Consider the following 21,760-nt stretch of genomic DNA (forward strand, 5'->3'; position numbering starts at 1 on the left):
AATGAGACATTGCATCAGATGGACTTGACAGATATATTTAGAACTCTGCATCCCAAAGCAACAGAATATACTTTCTTCTCGAGTGCACATGGAACATTCTCCAAGATAGATCATATACTGGGTCACAAAACAGCCCTTCATAAGTTTACAAGAATTGAAATTATACCATGCATACTTTCAGACCACAATGCTATGAAGCTTGAAATCAACCACAGGAAAAAGTCTGGAAAACCTCCAAAAGCATGGAGGTTAAAGAACACCCTACTAACGAATGAGTGGGTCAACCAGGCAATTAGAGAAGAAATCAAAAATATATGGAAACAAACGAAAATGAAAATACAACAATCCAAACGCTTTGGGACGCAGCGAAGGCAGTCCTGAGAGGAAAATACATTGCAATCCAGGCCTATCTCAAGAAACAAGAAAAATCCCAAATACAAAATCTAACAGCACACCTAAAGGAAATAGAAGCAGAACAGCAAAGGCAGCCTAAACCCAGTAGAAGAAGAGAAATAATAAAGATCAGAGCAGAAATAAACAATATAGAATCTAAAAAAACTGTAGAGCAGATCAACGAAACCAAGAGTTGGTTTTTTGAAAAAATAAACAAAATTGACAAACCGCTAGCCAGGCTTCTCAAAAAGAAAAGGGAGATGACCCAAATAGATCAAATCATGAATGAAAATGGAATTATTACAACCAATCCCTCAGAGATACAAACAATTATCAGGGAATACTATGAAAAATTATATGCCAACAAATTGGACAACCTGGAAGAAATGGACAAATTCCTGAACACCCACATTCTTCCAAAACTCAATCAGGAGGAAATAGAAAGCTTGAACAGACCCATAACCAGCGAAGAAATTGAATCGGTTATCAAAAATCTCCCAACAAATAAGAGTCCAGGACCAGATGGCTTCCCAGGGGAGTTCTACCAGACGTTTAAAGCAGAGATAATACCTATCCTTCTCAAGCTATTCCAAGAAATAGAAAGGGAAGGAAAACTTCCAGACTCCTTCTATGAAGCCAGTATTACTTTGATTCCTAAACCAGACAGAGACCCAGTCAAAAAAGAGAACTACAGGCCAATATCCCTGATGAATATGGATGCAAAAATTCTCAATAAGATACTAGCAAATCGAATTCAACAGCATATAAAAAGAATTATTCACCATGATCAAGTGGGATTCATTCCTGGGATGCAAGGCTGGTTCAACATTCGCAAATCAATCAACGTGATACATCACATTAACAAAAAAAAAGAGAAGAACCATATGATCCTGTCAATCAATGCAGAAAAGGCCTTTGACAAAATCCAGCACCCTTTCTTAATAAAAACCCTTGAGAAAGTCGGGATAGAAGGAGCATATTTAAAGATCATAAAAGCCATTTATGAAAAGCCCACAGCTAACATCATCCTCAACGGGGAAAAACTGAGAGCTTTTTCCCTGAGATCAGGAACACGACAGGGATGCCCACTCTCACCACTGTTGTTTAACATAGTGCTGGAAGTTCTAGCATCAGCAATCAGACAACAAAAGGAAATCAAAGGCATCAAAATTGGCAAAGATGAAGTCAAGCTTTCGCTTTTTGCAGATGACATGATATTATACATGGAAAATCCGATAGACTCCACCAAAAGTCTGCTAGAACTGATACATGAATTCAGCAAAGTTGCAGGATACAAAATCAATGTCCAGAAATCAGTTGCATTCTTATACACTAACAATGAAGCAACAGAAAGACAAATAAAGAAAATGATCCCATTCACAATTGCACCAAGAAGCATAAAATACCTAGGAATAAATCTAACCAAAGATGTAAAGGATCTGTATGCTGAAAACTATAGAAAGCTTATGAAGGTAATTGAAGAAGATTTAAAGAAATGGAAAGACATTCCCTGCTCATGGATTGGAAAAATAAATATTGTCAAAATGTCAATACTACCCAAAGCTATCTACACATTCAATGCAATCCCAATCAAAATTGCACCAGCATTCTTCTCGAAATTAGAACAAGCAATCCTAAAATTCATATGGAACCACAAAAGGCCCCGAATAGCCAAAGGAATTTTGAAGAAGAAGACCAAAGCAGGAGGCATCACAATCCCAGACTTTAGCCTCTATTACAAAGCTGTAATCATCAAGACAGCATGGTATTGGCACAAAAACAGACACACAGACCAATGGAATAGAATAGAAACCCCAGAACTAGACCCACAAACGTACGGCCAACTCATCTTTGACAAAGCAGGAAAGAACATCCAATGGAAAAAAGACAGCCTCTTTAACAAATGGTGCTGGGAGAACTGGACAGCAACATGCAGAAGGTTGAAACTAGACCACTTTCTCACACCATTCACAAAAATAAACTCAAAATGGATAAAGGACCTAAATGTGAGACAGGAAACCATCAGAACCTTAGAGGAGAAAGCAGGAAAAGACCTCTCTGACCTCAGCCGTAGCAATCTCTTACTCGACACATCCCCAAAGGCAAGGGAATTAAAAGCAAAAGTGAATTACTGGGACCTTATGAAGATAAAAAGCTTCTGCACAGCAAAGGAAACAACCAACAAAACTAAAAGGCAACCAACGGAATGGGAAAAGATATTTGCAAATGACATATCAGACAAAGGGCTAGTATCTAAAATCTATAAAGAGCTCACCAAACTCCACACCCAAAAAACAAATAACCCAGTGAAGAAATGGGCAGAAAACATGAATAGACACTTCTCTAAAGAAGACATCCAGATGGCCAACAGGCACATGAAAAGATGTTCAGCGTCGCTCCTTATCAGGGAAATACAAATCAAAACCACACTCAGGTATCACCTCACGCCAGTCAGAGTGGCCAAAATGAACCAATCAGGAGACTATAGATGCTGGAGAGGATGTGGAGAAACGGGAACCCTCTTGCACTGTTGGTGGGAATGCAAATTGGTGCAGCCACTCTGGAAACACTGTGGAGGTTCCTCAGAAAATTAAAAATAGACCTACCCTATGACCCAGCAATAGCACTGCTAGGAATTTATCCAAGGGATACAGGAGTACTGATGCATAGGGGCACTTGTACCCCAATGTTTATAGCAGCACTCTCAACAATAGCCAAATTATGGAAAGAGCCTAAATGTCCATCAACTGATGAATGGATAAAGAAATTGTGGTATATATACACAATGGAGTACTACGTGGCAATGAGAAAAAATGAAATATGGCCTTTTGTAGCAACGTGGATGGAACTGGAGAGTGTAATGCTAAGTGAAATAAGCCATACAGAGAAAGACAGATACCACATGGTTTCACTCTTATGTGGATCCTGAGAAACTAAACAGGAACCTATGGGGGAGGGCAAGGAAAAAAAAAAAAAAAGAGGTTAGAGTGGGAGAGAGCCAAAGCATAAGAGACTCTTAAAAACTGAGAACAAACTGAGGGTTGATGGGGGGTGGGAGGGAGGGGAGGGTGGGTGATGGGTATTGAGGAGGGCACCTTTTGGGATGAGCACTGGGTGTTGTATGGAAACCAATTTGTCAATAAATTTCATATATATAAAAAATAAAAAAAAATAAAAAAAAATAAAGATATTCAATTAATGAAAAAAAAAAAAAACTCTCTTGTTGTGAGGTTAGTAAGCATATTGTATATGTGTTTGTATTTTTCTTTCCAACATGCCCCAATCAAGGAGTGAAATATACAATGAAGTATATGGAAATCTGACATCATTGGTAAACCAGGACAGCTGACATTTTTTGAAAACATTCCATAAAGAATATAACTAATTCATAGCCAGAAACAATTTTAAAAATAATCATTTTAAGCCTATTTGAAGATACTCAGTGTTTGCCAAGTTTGCTGTTAAACAAGTGAATAAATAACTCTCTGCAAGCATTTACTAAGCCATATAAGAGGAGATGGGAAAATTGCAGGAAGGGACTTTTCTGCTTGACTCATATTAATACAGAGAGAGTGATGATTTCATAAGGCAAACTGAGCTTCCTATAGAAGCTGGAGAACAATGACTCACTCACTCTACCCCTGAAATAATCAGAATAGAGGTAGGGGAGCTCCATCATCTCACTTCCTCACCTCATATCAAATGTCAAAAACAAAGACCATTGAATGAGTATCAAGCCATGCTAATGAACTCAGAGCTCTAATTACCTCCTCTTTCCTTTACTGCACAAGCAATGTTACAGTCTAGTACCTATGACATCAACGGCCTTCTCTAAGCACCACATGTATGATCTACAAACTCAGTTGTGGGCATCAGAAGACAAGACATGCCTAAATCATAATTACTTACAGAGGATGTCCTGGCAGTATGAAAAGCAGAGATGAAAAAGGCTTGATAACATATATCCTCAGGGGTTATCTCCCACTAAAGCCTGACTGACAGACCTAGAGCAGAAAGCAGTTGATTGGAGGTCTTTACAGTAATGGGCCTGTCAGGAACTTGATCTATTTCAACATGAAAGCTGGAGCACAAATCAATAATGAGACAGCAAATCAAATCATTATCAGACTAGAATACCGTTCCTGTGAGCAGGTTAATTTTGTTCACAGGAGTGCCTATCGCAGTAATGTTGAGAAATCGCACTGGCAGGATTAACCTTGGAAAAAAGAGAAAAGAAATACTGGTTTAAAGCAACTGAGGCAGTGGGTGATGTAAATAAACAAATTAAAAAAAAAACCCAAAACCTCAGAGAGAAAGGTTAAAACAGAGAGATAAAAGTATACATAGGGCTGAGGAGTTCCAGGTATGTGTGCTGTGACTAAGACAAATGTCCTTATATCTTATGTCCATTCAGCCTAGTGAGTGTTGGCATCTTGGGAAGAATATGGTGTTAAAAGCTAACTGAACTATCAATCTCTTTATTCATAATCAATAAGAGAAACAATAGTAAACATTCATTGATGTGAATGAGTCTGAAACGCTTTAATTAACTAAGGAAGTAAAACAAAGAATGTTTTCTATAACACTACCCCCTTTCTTTTAAAATCATGCTGCAATCACGATAATACACAAACGGGTGACTTAGAGGAGCAACAAGTTCAACAATTTATAAGAAACTTGACATTCAAGGACCCTATAAATAAATAATTTGCTCATCATTAAGCAAACTAAAACCTTCCAGGAACTAATTCAAGGTAAATTCTTGTACAGAAACATGTGTTTGCTGATGGTAGTAAACTAACACGCAAGGAAGCCATTCACTTAAGGGAGCTGAGGTCTGAGTAAAACTGATTAGGATAAAATGCAATAAAAAGATATTAAAAAGATACAAAAAGATCTTTCAGAGGGACACTATCAAAAGCTCCACAGACAGGATAACTGTGCTGCTCTAATGTTGTCTACATCCCTAGAATACAAACAAGGTTCCAAGACCTTTCTGTCAATGTGGTAGAAGAGCACTATGGGCACAGGTGTTTGCCAAATATTTCATGAGGGAAGATCAAGTGATGGAGGGGTGAGACCATGTCAGATGACAGCAGAGAATCCAAAAGGGATTTTGACTTAAGGTTTCTGTGTGAAATGCTTGGGGATCATTTGCACTGGGTTCTCAAGGAGAAACAACCATGGCAGAAAGGGATACCTTGAGGGTGAATGTATCTTGTGGGATCAGAGGGTCTTTGCAAGCCTAGGACTGGAAGATATGAGAGGGGGAGAGAGAGAGAGAGAGAGAGAGAGAGAATATGAATGTGTGTTGGATGTGAGAAGTTCCTTCTTCTTGGGATTTATGGCATGTATAAAGATATCCCTAGAGTCACCTGTTCTCCAAAAGCCACATGATAGAAGACCTCAAATTACTCAATGTCACAGAAATAATGTTGAAGCTTTGCAAAACATTTTCACATTGCTTACCCAAAATCCCCACAATCCACTGAGGAAGCCAAAGCAGGGATAGCTTCCTTATTTTATAGACAAAAAAGCTGGAATAGGGGATGGGGAAACATGAACACTGGAGACATTCACTCTAGGTTCAATTCCTGGTTCATGGTCTTGTGACCTTGGGCAAGTTACTTTGCTAAATTTTCATTGCATCTTAATGCATTTCTTACAGTGTACAAAGGGCTAATTTAAAATCAATTCCAGGGGCGCCTGGGTGGCGCAGTCGGTTAAGTGTCTGACTTCAGCCAGGTCACGATCTCGCGGTCCGTGAGTTCGAGCCTCGCGTCAGGCTCTGGGCTGATGGCTCAGAGCCTGGAGCCTGTTTCCGATTCTGTGTCTCCCTCTCTCTCTCTGCCCCTCCCCCGTTCATGCTCTGTCTCTCTCTGTCCCAAAAAAATAAATAAAAAACGTTGAAAAAAAATTAAAAAAAAAATCAATTCCAAATCATCCCCATTTGTTTGGTCTCATGATGAATAAAGGGGCAAAATATCATTTCTCATATTAACTTCTAACTATTCAGGCTTTTTGGTGTGCCTCGCATTGTACAATGCTAAACTGTACTGATGCCAAATTAGAGGAGTGATAAACAGAAGACAAATACCATCCGGAGCCAAAGTACATCATAATTGCTACATGAATACTTGAACACAAAATGGGTCATAAGTGGAAATCATGTGGAAGACACCATAAAGGCCATAAGGTTTTAGAAAAACATCAACGCCTGTTTCCTGAGAAAACAGCAACAGTATACATAAGTGAAAGCACACACGAAGTACTTAAGATCAAAGAACAAGAACTTTGGAGTCAGGCAGATCTGGGTATAAATCTCACTTTGACATACTGGTTTGACTAAGACAGGTTATCTAAGCTCTGAATCCCGGTTTGTTGATTTTAAAATGGTACTAGTGCCTACCTCAAACTTGTTGAATGGATTAATCAGATAATATATGTGAGTATTTTAGCATATTGTGTAGTATATAATAGGCATTCAATAAATAATTTCTGTGGTTATGTTGGAAGAAGAGGAGGAAATAGTTTCTCACAGTGAACTTCTGAGTGCACTAACCACGTTTGTTATTTATATGGGTATCCCCTTAGATCCTTATTGGGAATGCTGTTTAGAGAGGTACCATTATAAGGCAACTCATACCATACTCTGATGTGATTAACTGTACCACTCAACTAATAAATGATGGTGAAAAGTGCTATATCCTTCTACCTTCTACATGTATGACTGCATTTTCATTTAACAAAGCCCTATTTAACTTGGTAATATCCTGAAGGACACAACTTGTACAAATCAAGGGTATTTATCAAAAGTAAAAGAGTCCTTTATTTCTTTATCTAATAAGCACAGAGATATGCTATCTTTTATTTTTCCTAAAATCCCCATCACTTCCTAAAATCCCCATCTGAATCTGCTATCTGAATCTGCTTATAACCTATATATTAAACAATGCTCAAATTTTATTGAGCTAGACCTCTGAGCTAGACCTGATACATACAGGAAGATAAGATGTGGTCCAAATCCTCAGCAGAAGTAAATTTCTCAAATAAATTACACGTTTTTGAAAAAACAAGACTTCTCTCCAACTGAAAATGTACCAGTATTTAGGGCTGACCCTGTGAGTCCCACGTGAGAGGGAAATACACATTAATGAGTTAGGCAGGGACACTATTAATACTCAAAATGGAAATATAATGCCATAATTAATTCCAGGATGAGTTTCAGGACAATGAATAATTAAAGTTTCACGGCAAATCTTCATTAGGAGGTTTTCTGCTATCATTAAATACTAAGTCACATGCTGCTGTCCTGACATTTTTATTTTGGGTGACACAGTTTAAGGAAAAAAGAGTATGTTATTTCTCATGGAAGGCACTAAACATATAGAGTAGCAGATACCAAAAAACCCCAAAAACAAACAAAAACAAAAACAAAACCAGGAAGAAAACTAGTTTTAGAATAAATTAAACATATTTCATTTCCATGAAGAGAAAGAAGCTTCAGGTCAGATTTGAATTCAAGAAAGGAAATTCCAATGGGTTTTTGGAAGAAAATAAATTAGCCTAAAATGCTGAATAAGCAGTAAAGGAAAAGCACTAAAGGCTGAAAAACACAGCACTGGAAGTAAAATCTTGGGAAACCGTTAACTTTTACTCCAAGGCTTTGTTTAGACCTCTGCCAGGATGACTATCACTTAAAGAGGCTTTCCTGAATAGAACATTTATTACAAAGAATGTGCTTTGGAAGAGTTATAACCTTTGCTTCTCAGCTTCAGAGCAATGCCTGAGTCTGGGACAATAGAGTACTTTTAATACCTTGTATGGATACAGAGAATCACATTTCCTTTCATTTACTGACAACACACAGACAACATACATGAAAGACTCATTTCTGTATCCTTATATGTAGTCAAGAGGTTGGAGTTAAAAATACTAGAGCAAACACACCGAACAAATCAGGGTATGACTCAAAGTCTTTATAATTTATTTGTAATACCTCTAAATCTTTGAAAAGAACAATTTTAAGAGATAAAAATTAAGGTCAAGTTCTATGCTGAGTAAACTCACTTCTTGATATCAAAAGAAAGGGGACCAAAGATTGGGAAATTCACCTGAAATATGTTATAACTGAAATCAGGCAAAAAGTTTAAAAATAATAATCTCAAATAAAAAACTTGAAATAAAACTGAAAAATATAACTTAAAAGTAGAAATCTAGAGAATATAACAGACACTAATTTTATTTCCATTTTTCAGATATTTCCCCATATATACATATATGTGCAGTATTATTATTTCTCTTTTATTAAAAAATGGAACAATACATTTGCAACTTACTTACTGTTTCACTTAATTTATCTTGGACATTTATAAATGTCAGTATAGGCTTTCTCTTGTTACTTGTAATGGCTGCACGGCATTTTACTACATGGCTATCACAGTTTATTTAAACAATTTGCTAGTGATGGATATGCAGCTTGTTCCCAATGTTTCACTCTTTCAAACACTGTTGGAATGAAGAGTCCTGTAAAACAGGTCTAAATTCCTAGAATGAGAATTGTTGAAACAAGAGGTAGGCAGATCCTGCCAAATAAGCAACTAGTTTTTTTATATGTAATTTTTTGAAGGAAAAACTAGGTAATCATTTCTCATAAAGTGCTTCATACTCATGTGCAAAACTAAAACCTTAGTTGTAATGGTAAATAGAAAAAAAAAAAAGGTAGGAATGAGTAAGTCAAAATAGAGAAGAAATGGCACAAATGAAATGAAATGAAAGGCACAAATGAAAAGATAATCTAAGATTGAATTAGAAATAAATACAGCATAAATCCTGAATATAAAAGATATATCTATACTAAATGAAAAAAGAACATTAAAGGTAAAAAGATAGAAGACAGTATACTAAGCTAATAATGACAGAAAAAGAAAGCAGGTATGGCAGTAATATCAGTCAAAAAATAATTTGTTATGCACACTCAAGTATTTACAGATTGAATGATATGATGGATTTGTTTTAACCTAGAGGGGGTGTTGGTAGGGTGGGTCATAGGTAGGGCATAGGATGATATTGTTGAAACTGAGTGAAAGTATGGGCACATAAGATTTTATTACTAGTCTCTATACTTTTGTAGATGTTTGAAATTAAAATATTTTTAAAATAATTCAAGTAGAAAATAAATGGCACAAGGGAAGATATATTTTTAAAATTATAAAGTCCCACAAACAAACAAACAAACAAAAACCCTTTAAAATATACAAAACAAAACTGATAAAAATGCAAGAAGGAGATAAATCCATAACTAAAATGAGAAATTAATATGTTTCACCAAAAATCAAGTAGGATAGAAATAGTAAAGATACTAATGATACATTTATATAATTAGGAAGTGATACACTTATTCATACTCACACACACTCACATATATTTGTGTCTGACAGACTATATATTCTTTTTAAACACTTAAAGAACATCCCTCAATGGGCCATATATGAGATTACTCTATATGTGCAGTATTGTTTGATTCTTACAATTACAATATATTCATGTATGTTACAATAAAAATATGTTAAATAAAAGCATTTATACTTTATTTGGTTGTGGTAGTGTTTTAAAACATATTCTCTCATTTCATCTCACATAAAACAATGAGCCTGGTATGAAAGTGAGGCTAGAGAGGCTCAGCATCATTTATCTCAGGTCACTAAAGTGGTAAGTGGTGGCCAGGACCCACGCTCAATTCTGAATGCTGAAGCCTCGTCAACTAGCCCTACCACACTGCCTCATAAAATTCTTGATTAAGAGGATTCAAGGTTGTCAGATCCTTACTTTTAATTTCTCCTCCAAATAGAACATTTATGATTTTAATAATTAAAAATTAGATTCTGGTAGAAAATGGATGCAGCAGAATATTGTTAAAAGAACAAAAATTTTACCTGAGTGTATATCTTCCTCACACCCAATTTTACTGAAAATCATTCTTCTCTTAAGCCTTATCCATTTTATTTATAGAAAGTTTTACAAGTATTATGCTTATGTTTTGTTGTTGTTTTCTTTTTAAAACATGATGTAGCTGTTTAAATCCCTGGAGCTTGATTTTCCAGAGAACAGTTACGTCGTTATGTCTAACATGGGAGTTAAAAAAACAGGAAGATTCTTTCAGTTCATATGTATTTATTTCTTCAAACCACCAGATGTTGCCTCTATTACTTCAGAGAAAGATGTGCATTCCTAGATACGCACCAGGCCTGGGGTAGGCCAAGTCTGTTGGAGGACACCTTGAACAATTCTGTTTACGCAAACACAAAGCACTTTACTCACCCAATTCGTATTTTCAGCATGCCACTGAATAACTCAGGGTTATTGGAGATGATCCAGCCAATATGGATGACCAGTTCTTGCTGAATGACCGCCTCCCTCTCATCATGGGTATTACACTTGTAATAGATGATGTTCTTAATCACTCTTGGAGACAAAGGATTAGAGATAACCTCTTCTTCATGCCCAAAGGCACCCAGAGTTACCTATAAGTGGCAGAATTTTATTGCAAAAACTTCCTAGCTACTAAAAGATAAAAGAAAAAAAAAATCAAGGCTCAGGATGACTGGCAGGCTGAAAGTACTCTATGCGAGCTAGGGAATTAGGTAGAATAACTGTTCCTGCTATTTATTAAAATGGCTTTCAAAGCGTGACTCCCACTGGAGTTCATGATGGTTCACAGTCTGGTCTAAAATATGAGGGCAGGTAAGGGTCCCAGTTAGGGGAGTGAAGGTGAGTGGATAAAAGCAGGGAAGGAATATAAATAACTATTAAGAGAAAATTATTCTGAATGACTTTAGTACTAGAAACTCCCCAGAGAAACCAAAATACATTGGATAGTTTTACTTTACTGCACAGTCTATACAATTTAGTATTTGAGAGTATATTTTTCACTTCTTTTATAGTTTCTCATGTGGAACTTTTGCTCTTTAACGCCACTATAACCTTTTCAAAGGCAGATGCAAGGTCATATGGTTCTAGTGTAGCCCCCACTTTTCTTGGCATAGTGTTAGGCACCTAGTGAGTATTAAAATACTTGTTGATGTATCTCTCACCTGTGGAGAGGGATAAATGAGGCTGCCCACAGGCCTAGGAAATGAGAAAGCACAGAGGGAAATGACAACAAATACTCAAAGCAGAGAGTGCTGCTGAAGCTGGCAAGAGGAATACTGGGTTTCTCTCTCTCCTCTCTCCTTGGCATATTGTCTCCCAGAAGAGTCTGCCTTCCCCCTCATTACCCTTCTCCTTCTCTCTTCCATGGACAGTGCACGATTATAAGAGGCAGGAAAATGAAGAGCTTATCAAAGGGCCCTTGTATTTTCAGAGATGAGGGGAGACAGCAGAACATGGGGTCTTTTGCCTCAACTCTGTGATGGAGTGAAAACTGAGAACTGCTGGTTTATTATATCACAAGTGGTACCAACCAGTTAGTCCAAGTGCGATTATTTTTATTAAAATGTCAGTGTGTAAAGAAGAAAACAAATAGAAGGCACACTACTGCCTCTGGAAGCATTGATGACTAAACCACTATTTCATTCCGGAGAGCTTGAGGTGATCTGAAAGTGCTTTGTTTAAACAGTATTAACTTTCAGCATTTCATGAATCAGCGAATGCAAACTTTGAATGCTCCATTCTCATTTCTTTTTTGTAAAGGGGTAAGATGCAGTCAGTGAATGGACTTCATGCACCTGAACTATCAGCCTCCCAGGCTTACTCAGCTCTTAAGTGACTATTTCCCTGGGACATGTGATGGTCTGATGGGCAATGGTCCAGCCACAGCCTCAGGACAGGTTCCAAGGCTTCCGGGATATGGGGAGCAGAGTCTCAGGATCACAAGCTGCAAGCCCCTCTATATAATACAAAGAATGGACGTGACTAACCTACCCTTCTCCAAGTGTCAGGTGCCATTTGGAGACGACAAAGACCTCCAAAACCCTCTCATCTATTCATAGACAGAATTAACTGTATTTTCAAATATACTACAGGGACCTAAAATCCAAGGAAAAGTAGCTTCCCAAAGCCCATTTACTTTCTTTCAGAGGTGGTTCAGTCCAGGGCAACAGTATGAGACTATGGCTGGAGGTGAGGACCGTGGTGAGGAAGGGCACTGGATAAGGTACTTCCTGTACCTTGGTCTATGTAGCTGACAAATGAGGATGACAATTCTACCTCTTAATAATTTGGAGAAAATAGAGATAATAATACACATGAAAGTGATGTAACCTTTTCTTAAGGGTTTTAATTAGTTTTATTGCTTTGTCATTGTTATTAAATGCTACAGGATAAAATAACTTACTATTCTAACATTTCAAGCTGGATGTCAAGATGATATAATTTCAATGAATTAAGAGCCCTGAAATGTAAGCAATGGGCTGATTCTATTAAAGAAGGTTACAAGTATTTCATATTATTAAAGCTTATTATACCCCTAGGTTAACTGTCAGGAAAACACAATAAAGCACACACATTCCCAAAGAAGAGAAAAAAAGCAAACAGGTTTTCATTCCAACCAAATGGTGGTTCAGCCAGGTAATTAGAGCTTATAGAAAACAAAACAAGAAATGAGCAGCCACATTCCACACTGCACACCCACATGCACAGGCTCAATTCAAGCCACATTCATCAAGTGCCTACTTCAAGCCAGACCCCATGCTGGGACAGGACCAGACCTGGGCCCTGACTTCCAGGGGTTCACAGCCTATCCTGGGGTAGAGAGACACACATTGAAATGAACTGGAATCCAGGGCAGATTGTGAGAAGTGTCATAGGCCTGTTTTGAGAACCCAGTGGAGAGAAGGGCTGCTGGTTCTGCGATGGTTCTGTGAGAAGGAGCTGCTGAGAGCTGTCCCTTGTGGGAGTGGAGGAGCTACAGGGAGACGTGGCTCAAAAGGTTAAGGATCTGGGGAGTCAGTGCATTTCTAAGGGTGAGAAGACTCTCATGTGGAGTAGAAGGAAAAATGTGCCCTTCACTATTCACCTGTCTTTGCCCTGCCTATCCTAAACCTGTGTGGGATTAGTCCATTTTCTGGGTCAGCATCTTCACTGATCTAAACACAGGAACTGAAAATCACAGCTCTAAGGTACAGCAGGAAAAAGGAGTGGTCTACTTAGTAACTGTGCATTTTTAAGACCAGGTTTTGCTTGGGGAAGGAGCCTTCTGTAGAAATGCCCGAGCTGTTGTTAATATGGTTGAGAGGCCTAGGACACTGAGGCTTGCTAGATTTAAAAGCAAGAGTCCTATCCAGAAACTTGTGATTGTGACCAAGTGACAGTCTGAAAATCAGATACTTACCTGTTTTCCCTGCACTAAAACATTAGTAATGGATGGGGCCAGGCTGTCCACTACTTTACTTAAAAGACTTGCTGCACAGCGCACAACCGACCTGGGGGCAAAGAAGAGAGCATGCCAGAGGTTGACAAATCTAAAAGATGATGAATGAATGGGGTCCCTGATGGAAGAGACTGAAAAATGTGCAGTTAGGTCCTCACATAATAATTTGGAGGAAATACTTAGCCGACCCTGGACCTAACAGCTGAAGTCTCCCAGACTGCAGACCATCCAGAATTAGGGAGGGATTCCTCATCCTCACCTCTGTTACCAGCACTGTTCATGCCATTATCAATTTAAAAAAAAGAAAAAGGGGCCTAACCATGCCTTTGATGAGGAGTAGGAGGAGGAATTAAGTGAGTATTCTGACTTTGCATTAAAAAATTCATTATTAAGTATGTCACTGGTAAATGTCATCTATTCCTATAACCACTTTAAATCATGTTTCTTTTGGTGCCTAGATAACCAAACCCCTGGATTGGGGACTCTCTTAGTACTCAATTTTAGGAAGTGACACAATGAAATACCAGCATTTTTTTCCTGATAAAGCCAGAATGTTGGAGGATGGAATTCACACTGCTATTTTTACATTTCTGGAAAAGTCTCAGACTGTAGAGAGAACAGATTTTTTTAATGCATGGCACATGCAATATATAAGACATTTTTTCCCTCAAAAGTAAAATTCATGTGGAACTTCTAGATGAAAAAAATAAAATGAAAATATAGGTTTAAAACTGTTTTCCTGTATTTCAGGATATCCATGGATGCTGTCCTATAAAAAGCATTTATATTCTTTAATCTCAACATAGATGGATGAGTAGAAAATTAAGTCAATAACTGATAAAGTTAGTGAAACAAACACTTCCTACTTTTAGAGAAGCTTTCGCCCACACACTTGAAGACCAAAAGACATACTTAACCCTCAGAATGCAAATAAGCCCACACGTTTCAAGCAGCTTGAGTTTTTCCACATTCTGTGTGTGTTACCTGTTTCCCATGTACCAGAAAAGTAGTAATGTGTGGGGCTATAGAGGAAGAAAATTTCTGGGTAAAGGCAGCCCCATAGCGTACCGCCAACCTGGATGTGTCAGTGGAAAGCCATAAAAGGGAAAATACAGTAAATAAACTTACAGGCATTTGTTCTTTTAAACATAACAGCACTCTAAATATGTGCTAGTTAATGCTTTATCTACAGTCCAAGTATAATAACATAAAGCAAAAACAAGTCTGCTTAGCAAAAAATAAGACTATAGACCACATTTGAAACTTACTGGCTTAAAGAAACATCTATTGGCTTATATGCCTTACTGTGCTGAGAATTTACAGTGAAAATTTGAGATTTAGTGAGAGGATTATTATCTTATTTCTTCTGGGTTGGAATAATATATTTACTATAAATCATAGAGTTGAAATACTGCTAAGAAATTGTTTCGTCAAATCCCCTTAGTGATTAGAAATCTGAGGCTTATTGAGGTTATGAGAGTTTCTTATCACATTGCTTGAGATTTTTTTTTTTCAAAATGAGATAATAATGGGTTGTTTAAAAAATACATGTACTCTTACTTTCAAAATGTTAGATTCTTCTAGTAAAATGGCTACAATTGCTTCCAAATACAGAGGGCTATGCATTTAGGCATACCTACCCCCACTGTGAATTGAAACAATTTTATCTCAACTTACCTAATTTTTTTTCAGTCCCTGGGAGACTACTTTTGCAGAACATATTAGTTATTTTACATGAAGCAACTGTAATCACTGGGATTCATTCTAACTTAAGTGGTAAGAGAACAGCCTTCTATTATTTTTGCTTATGATTAAATGAACCATTGGTCTCTTTTCATGGCCTTCTATGATCACAGAATAGATTTCCTGAATACAAAGTAGAACCTAAAGCACATTGCTGGGACAGAGCAGGTGTGGAGTAGGAAAGACTCATTAGCATATCACTCCAGTGAATATGCTCTCTAGTTTCTATTCCTATGGAGGTCTTTATTCCCAGACATTATTTTTAATATCTTGGGAGAGCCATGATACAATGGAATGTAGGCAGGTCCTTAGAAAGTAGACAGAATCATGGCCATAACCTTGGAGTTTAAAAGTAAAAATTTGGGGCGCCTGGGTGGCTCAGTCAATTGAATGTCTGACTCTTGATTTCGGCTCAGGTAATGATCTCAGGGTCGTGGGATCAAGCCCCACATTGGGCTCTGCACTCAGCGTGGAACCTGCTTAGGTTTCTCTCTCTCTCCCTGTGCCCCTCTCCCTCGCTCACACGCTTTTTCTCTCTAAAATTAAAAAAGGGTAAAAATTTGGATAAATAACCATCTTTAGGATTGGTCTATTACCTTTATGCCTTTAAACATGACAACACAAAAAATAAAACATAATGACAAGGACACTAATACGAACCAAAGCTTTTTGCTGCCAGCTCTTCTATAGACTCTCTCAATGTGATCAGAAACGGTTCCTAGACATTAGATAATAAAGTCTTTGTTGAAAAAAAAACCTTTTAATTAAATGCATAACATTTATTCTCCTTAAAAATATTACTCTTGAATTTCATTTTTATTCCACTAGAGTTAATACATGCACATCCATTAGTATTCTGAACTACTTGACATATTTAAATATGTAACCCAAATATATAGTGTGAATGTCCCAGCACTTGTTACTATTTACTTTGAGTATATGATTTTCGTGAGTACTTTATTTCTTGAAATTTATTGTCTTCTTAATTAATATGCAATCTAAATTTTTAACAATTAAAAATAAGTTATTTTAATTTACTAAAGAAAATAAACAGAATGCAGCAAATTGCACAAATACTATAGACTCTGAATATATATGATTCTTCATTTATGTGTTTCAGAAAACTTTTATAGAGACTCTGTTATGTGTATGATCCTTCCAATATATACTAGTCCAAAAGACACCACTGGACTTCATTCTTTGGCAATTTACATGTGGTCTGGCCTCATGACTGGCTTGTCAACAATAAATTAATCATGGTGACAGGAGAGAGTAGCAAAAAGAAAACAAGGATAGAGAACAAGATCTTTATCATTTTACCATGAATATATTTTTTATAGCTTTATAACAAATTGGATAAAATTATATTCAGATTCTGTAGATGCTTATGATTTTCAATGTAAAAGATTTTATAGATTTAAAACTCAATCTTTCAAATATCTAAGCAAAATATGAGTATTATTCCTGCTTATAAAAATAGTTTAAAAAATAATTCTCTCAGCATTTTCATTATAAACAATTTTATATAAACTTTGTTTTATTTTAAAGCACTACTAAAATAGCCATTCTGAATTCTGGTTCCTAATAAAATGTTTGCCTTTTAAAAATCCTATTGTTTTAGTTAAAGTATGAATTTCAATCAATGTCCTCAATATAACTGGGATTCTGCTTATAGTTTCAAGACTAATTAAAAACATGAAGTCTTCTGTCTGAAATTTGTTGAAAGTTTTTCTGCCTTTACTCAGTTAAGAAAATTAGGACTATTCAGTTGACATATATAATATTCAAGAAGTTTATCTCTTAGCTACAATAATGTAAAAACTAAGTAGACCTTATCTGAATACACAATTATGTTTGTTTACTACCAAAACTATAAGTCTTATTAATTACATTGTTGTTCAGAACACTGACTCAGTTTCTAATCCTAACCAAATCAACATGCCCCTTTAACAGAGGATTTTCAGATGAGCCAAAAACTTTGAGTATCTTGGAATGTATTCTATATTATTCTATATAATAAAATGACAGAAGCAGATCATGATATAGAATTCAAGACTCCCTTAGAGTGACTCAACATACAAGTGTGGGTTTCAGGGATAATTGGGTTACATCCTTAATGCAGAATGGACATGATTAGAAATGATTTATTTTTGTTAACAATGTTTAGAGCACAATTCTATTAAATATCATGTTCCATTTCAAATGGCTGCTGCAGACCATGAAGGAGCTAATTTTTATAGCTTTAATGATTCAATATTATTCTTAAAAACAAACAGAAAATAAAACTGGAAACAGAAACTGTCAATAAACAACTATGAAAGAAGTCATCAAAGGTTAACAGTCACAGGCAGAATGAGGCTCTAACACCATTCAGACAGTCAGAGAAACAATCAAGCATCACTGCATGAAAGCAATTTAGGAGTTCATACATCAGTCTATTCTACTCTAGGGGGTATGAATAAACATTTTCCATTTAAAGGTTAAAAAAAAGCATTTAATGGAGGATAAAATAACATAACATTTTAGTATCTATTCATAAGGTATATTTGATATATACCCAAGAATAGAGAGATCTCATTATTTAAAAATTTTGTTAGGCATGTATATTTACCTTCCTTGGTGATGAAGTTGGGGCCTTCTCTTTTGAGCAGTATACCCAGCAGGATGACTTGGCTAGCCAGACAACTGCAGTCCTAAAAATACAAATCACTGTGAGTAACTGGAATAAAATGGGTACAAAATTTACCACAGAAATGTAACCACATGATGCAGAGAGGAAATCTGCCATGGAATTGTTACTGATCTGCCAGATCTGCCAGATCAATTGTTACTGATATATTACCAAGCATCAGATGACATTACACAACTATTTATCTAAGGTGTCTTGGAGACAGAGAGTAGACAAGTTGGCTTCCTCATGTGGTAGTATTTAATAATCAAATTTTCCAGTAAATAAGATAAGCAAGAGATAGAAAATGTCTACAAGCACTAATACTTGATTAATACTTGATTCTGTCACTCTCTGAGAAATTTGGCCACGCCATCCAACCATTCCCTTTTGTACATTGCTTATTCATAAGTGAGAGACCATGTTGCTGTCAACCTATTATGAGGAGATGGATAAAAGAAGACGACATATATAGAGTGCTTTATAAGTATTATGACACCATGCTATGTGTTTTATGCCTACCGTATCATACTCATGGTAATGGAGATCTATAGATAATGTCAATCAATAACAAGGACTAATAATGTCTGGAAAGATATATATTTAACCTACATGTTCAAATTTGTGGTATAGCCCAACAAGATGTCATAGTATTTTAGTTCTATCATTAGAATTTCATTTCCTCGAATAACTACTATACTCCACTCTTGCACTACCTCTTTTAAAATGCAAATAATCTTAGGGAAGGTAAAAATTAAGTTGGTAACATAATATTCACATGGATGTGGTCATAGGATTGCTTTCCACAGTGACTGGAGAGACTTACAGCAAACATTAAGACCTAAACACTAGGGCAGGAGAGGAGATCTAAGTTGGGAAAAAGAAGGGAAGTGTACTAAAAGAGAAGTCTGGAGATCCCAAAGGGAATTATTCCTGACATAACTTCTTTAATGGCTCATACAATACCTTCATACCCAAGGCAACCCAATTTATCCCTACTCCTTACGCATGTTTAAGACATCCATGCTAATGTCTTAACAATGAGAACAATCTCGCTCATTACTGCCCCTAATATAGAGAGGCCATCTACCCAGGCACTTTTATCTGCCTTCTCTGAGAGGACAAAAGAAAGATGGCTTGCCCCTGAGAATTCCTGCCTGCCAACCTCACTCAGAGCCATGTGGGAAATACATCTTCCTCACATTCAGTTTTTGAAGAATTTCATGGGTGGGCTTGTTCTTCCATTCAGTAATGGCGACATCTGGTTGCTGTTCTAGTTCAGGAGCACTGGGGGTACTGCTTTGTCGTTTGACTTTTGAATGTTTGGGAAGTTCTAGTTCCTCAAAACTCTTAAATTCTGGAAGCCTAGAAATTAAAAGAAAAAGTTTCAGGTTTCCTGTATTTCTAATTCTAATTTCCTGCTTTTCTGATAAAAACCCAAAAGGACTTACTCTTCTGTGTCACTGATTCGTAGGAAGTCAAGTTGTTCTACTACAGCTCCAGATATTAGTGTCTGAAATGTAGTTGAGAAAAATCACAACTCTTAAATTCATGAAGCCATACACTTATGATCTGTAGTATGTAATACTTCAAAAAAGTTTACTTAAAAAACTACACACAACTCTTTTAAGTAATTTCTTAAATGAGCACTCTAAAATCAGATAAGTTTTCATATACAACAAAACCCTCTTAAAAAGAGATCACATAGGGGCACCTGGGTGGTTCAGTCAGTTAAGTATCCAATTTTGGCTTAGGTCATGATCTCATGGTTTGTGAGTTTGAGCCCTGCATCAGGCTATGCACTGGCAGTGCAGAGCCTGCTTGGGATTCTCTCTCTCTGCACCCCCCACCCCCTCAAAATAAACAAATAAACTTAAAAAAGAAAAGAACATACAAATCAAGCTACAAGTTCATGGGTCATAATAAATAGGAAAGTCAACATGAAAGGAACTGTATTTTTTCTCTATTCTTAGAAGTGTGGGCATTTACTTTTAAGCTAGAATTAAAATTCAGTACCTATTAAAATGTTTAAAATAGTGTGAAATAAAAAACCAAAAACTAGAAATGCTATAATTGTTTTGGGAAAAATGATGTGAAATTGCACTATGAATTCTGTTACCATAATATTTCAGGGACATCCAATGATGGGATACTGCCAATCTCCATTTTCAGGAACATGAAGGTGTTGATTATTGAGGCCAGTGCTTCTCTACATTCTGGCAACCCATATTCAGATTTTATTTTTCATTAGTTCCTGATTATAGGTTAGTAAACTAAATAAGGCCAAACTCAAACACAGTTTTTGTTGGTCCATGGTTCATGGGTAAAGAACATAAGTGAATGATAACCCACAATGGTTTTTTTTTAGCAATATGTGTCGTTTTTAATTATCTGATGAACTGTCAGATAAAATTGAGAAATGTACTGCATTAAAAAAAACCATAAGATTATTATTTTAAAAATAAGGTTATTCTTTAATCAAAACTGTCTTATATATACTACTTTCTTTGTTTTCACACTGTTCTTTTCAAATATGAAGCAACATGACAGAGGAAATGTTTCACTTGTTGGCTAACCACCCAGAGTTGTGCTGCCTTCTCCTCTACTGGAAACTCATAAACAAAAGTAGATCATCAATCAACAAATACCCACTACAAATGTCAGGTTGGACATATTACCAGCAATCATACTAAAGTCTCCTTGCAGAGTTTGAGTGAAGAAGGCCAAACATGCAACCGATCTGCACATTTTCATGTGGCCCAGCAATACTCAGGGTCTGAGAGCAGTCTGTACCTGGGCAGATAGCAATGTTGAGCATAACAGAAGTCTGTTGAGTGATTATTTCCTAATATTCAGGCTTACATTTACACATCTTACTCTCTGGTTTGTTAGACAAATATTTATTGAACACCTACCATGTTCCAGGCACTCTACTAGGTATTAAGAATATAGCAAGAATAAAATACACAAAATCCTTGCTTTCTTGAAATTGACCTTAGGTATGTGTAGGAAGTAGACAATATAAACAAAAAACTAAATATGTTCTATCTGATGATGTTAAGGGCAAAGTAGAAATAAGAAAAGTAGAGGATGGGAAGTGGGGTGGGGGAGTAGGAGGAGGAAGGTTTGTCATTTTATACAGGTGACCAGAAAAGGCTTCTCTAGTAGGGTGACATGTAAACGGAAACTGAAGGAAAGATGGTAGTCAATAATATCAATCTTAAGGAAGGATGTGTTGGGCTGAGGGAATAGCAAGTGTAAAGGTCCTGAGGCAGAAGCATGCTTGATGTGCTTTAGGAGCAGTAAAGAGGAGAGTGTGGATAAAGTACAGTAGACAGGGAAGATCATTAGGAGATGAGGTCAGAAAAAAAGGTCCAGATCACGGACAGCACAAAGACCACTGGAAGGACTTTGGTTTTCATTTTAAGTGAGAGAAAGTCATTGGAGGCTTAGGATATGTGACATAATCTAACTGTCTTATGACCAGGCAGAGTATGAAGATGCTAACTGTCTTATGGCCAGTAGGAATTTAGGAAACTGCTGTAAAAATATAGGTGAGGTATGATGGTAACTTGGGCCATGATGTT

At 36.6% G+C, this 21,760-nt stretch overlaps 1 protein-coding gene across 6 annotated transcripts in view; it reads right to left on the bottom strand.

The window, feature by feature from the left end:
- PHKB (phosphorylase kinase regulatory subunit beta) overlaps nt 1–21,760 on the bottom strand; it is a 274,597-nt gene that overhangs the window by 20,174 nt on the left and 232,663 nt on the right. For 5 of the 6 annotated variants that reach the window (XM_030298118.1, XM_030298121.2, XM_030298120.2 and 2 more), the window contains 6 exons: nt 19,625–19,686; nt 19,376–19,538; nt 18,117–18,198; nt 16,166–16,223; nt 13,724–13,814; nt 10,714–10,916 (listed from right to left, as the gene is read on the bottom strand). In XM_030298118.1, coding sequence (XP_030153978.1) covers nt 10,714–10,916; nt 13,724–13,814; nt 16,166–16,223; nt 18,117–18,198; nt 19,376–19,538; nt 19,625–19,686 — 659 coding nt within the window. Of the gene's footprint in view, nt 1–10,713; nt 10,917–13,723; nt 13,815–14,746; nt 14,838–16,165; nt 16,224–18,116; nt 18,199–19,375; nt 19,539–19,624; nt 19,687–21,760 lie in introns of all 6 variants that reach the window. The other variant, XM_030298119.1, reaches the window with a different exon arrangement.

This window comes from Lynx canadensis, chromosome E2 (assembly GCF_007474595.2).
Source record: "Lynx canadensis isolate LIC74 chromosome E2, mLynCan4.pri.v2, whole genome shotgun sequence".
NCBI lineage: Eukaryota > Metazoa > Chordata > Mammalia > Carnivora > Felidae > Lynx > Lynx canadensis.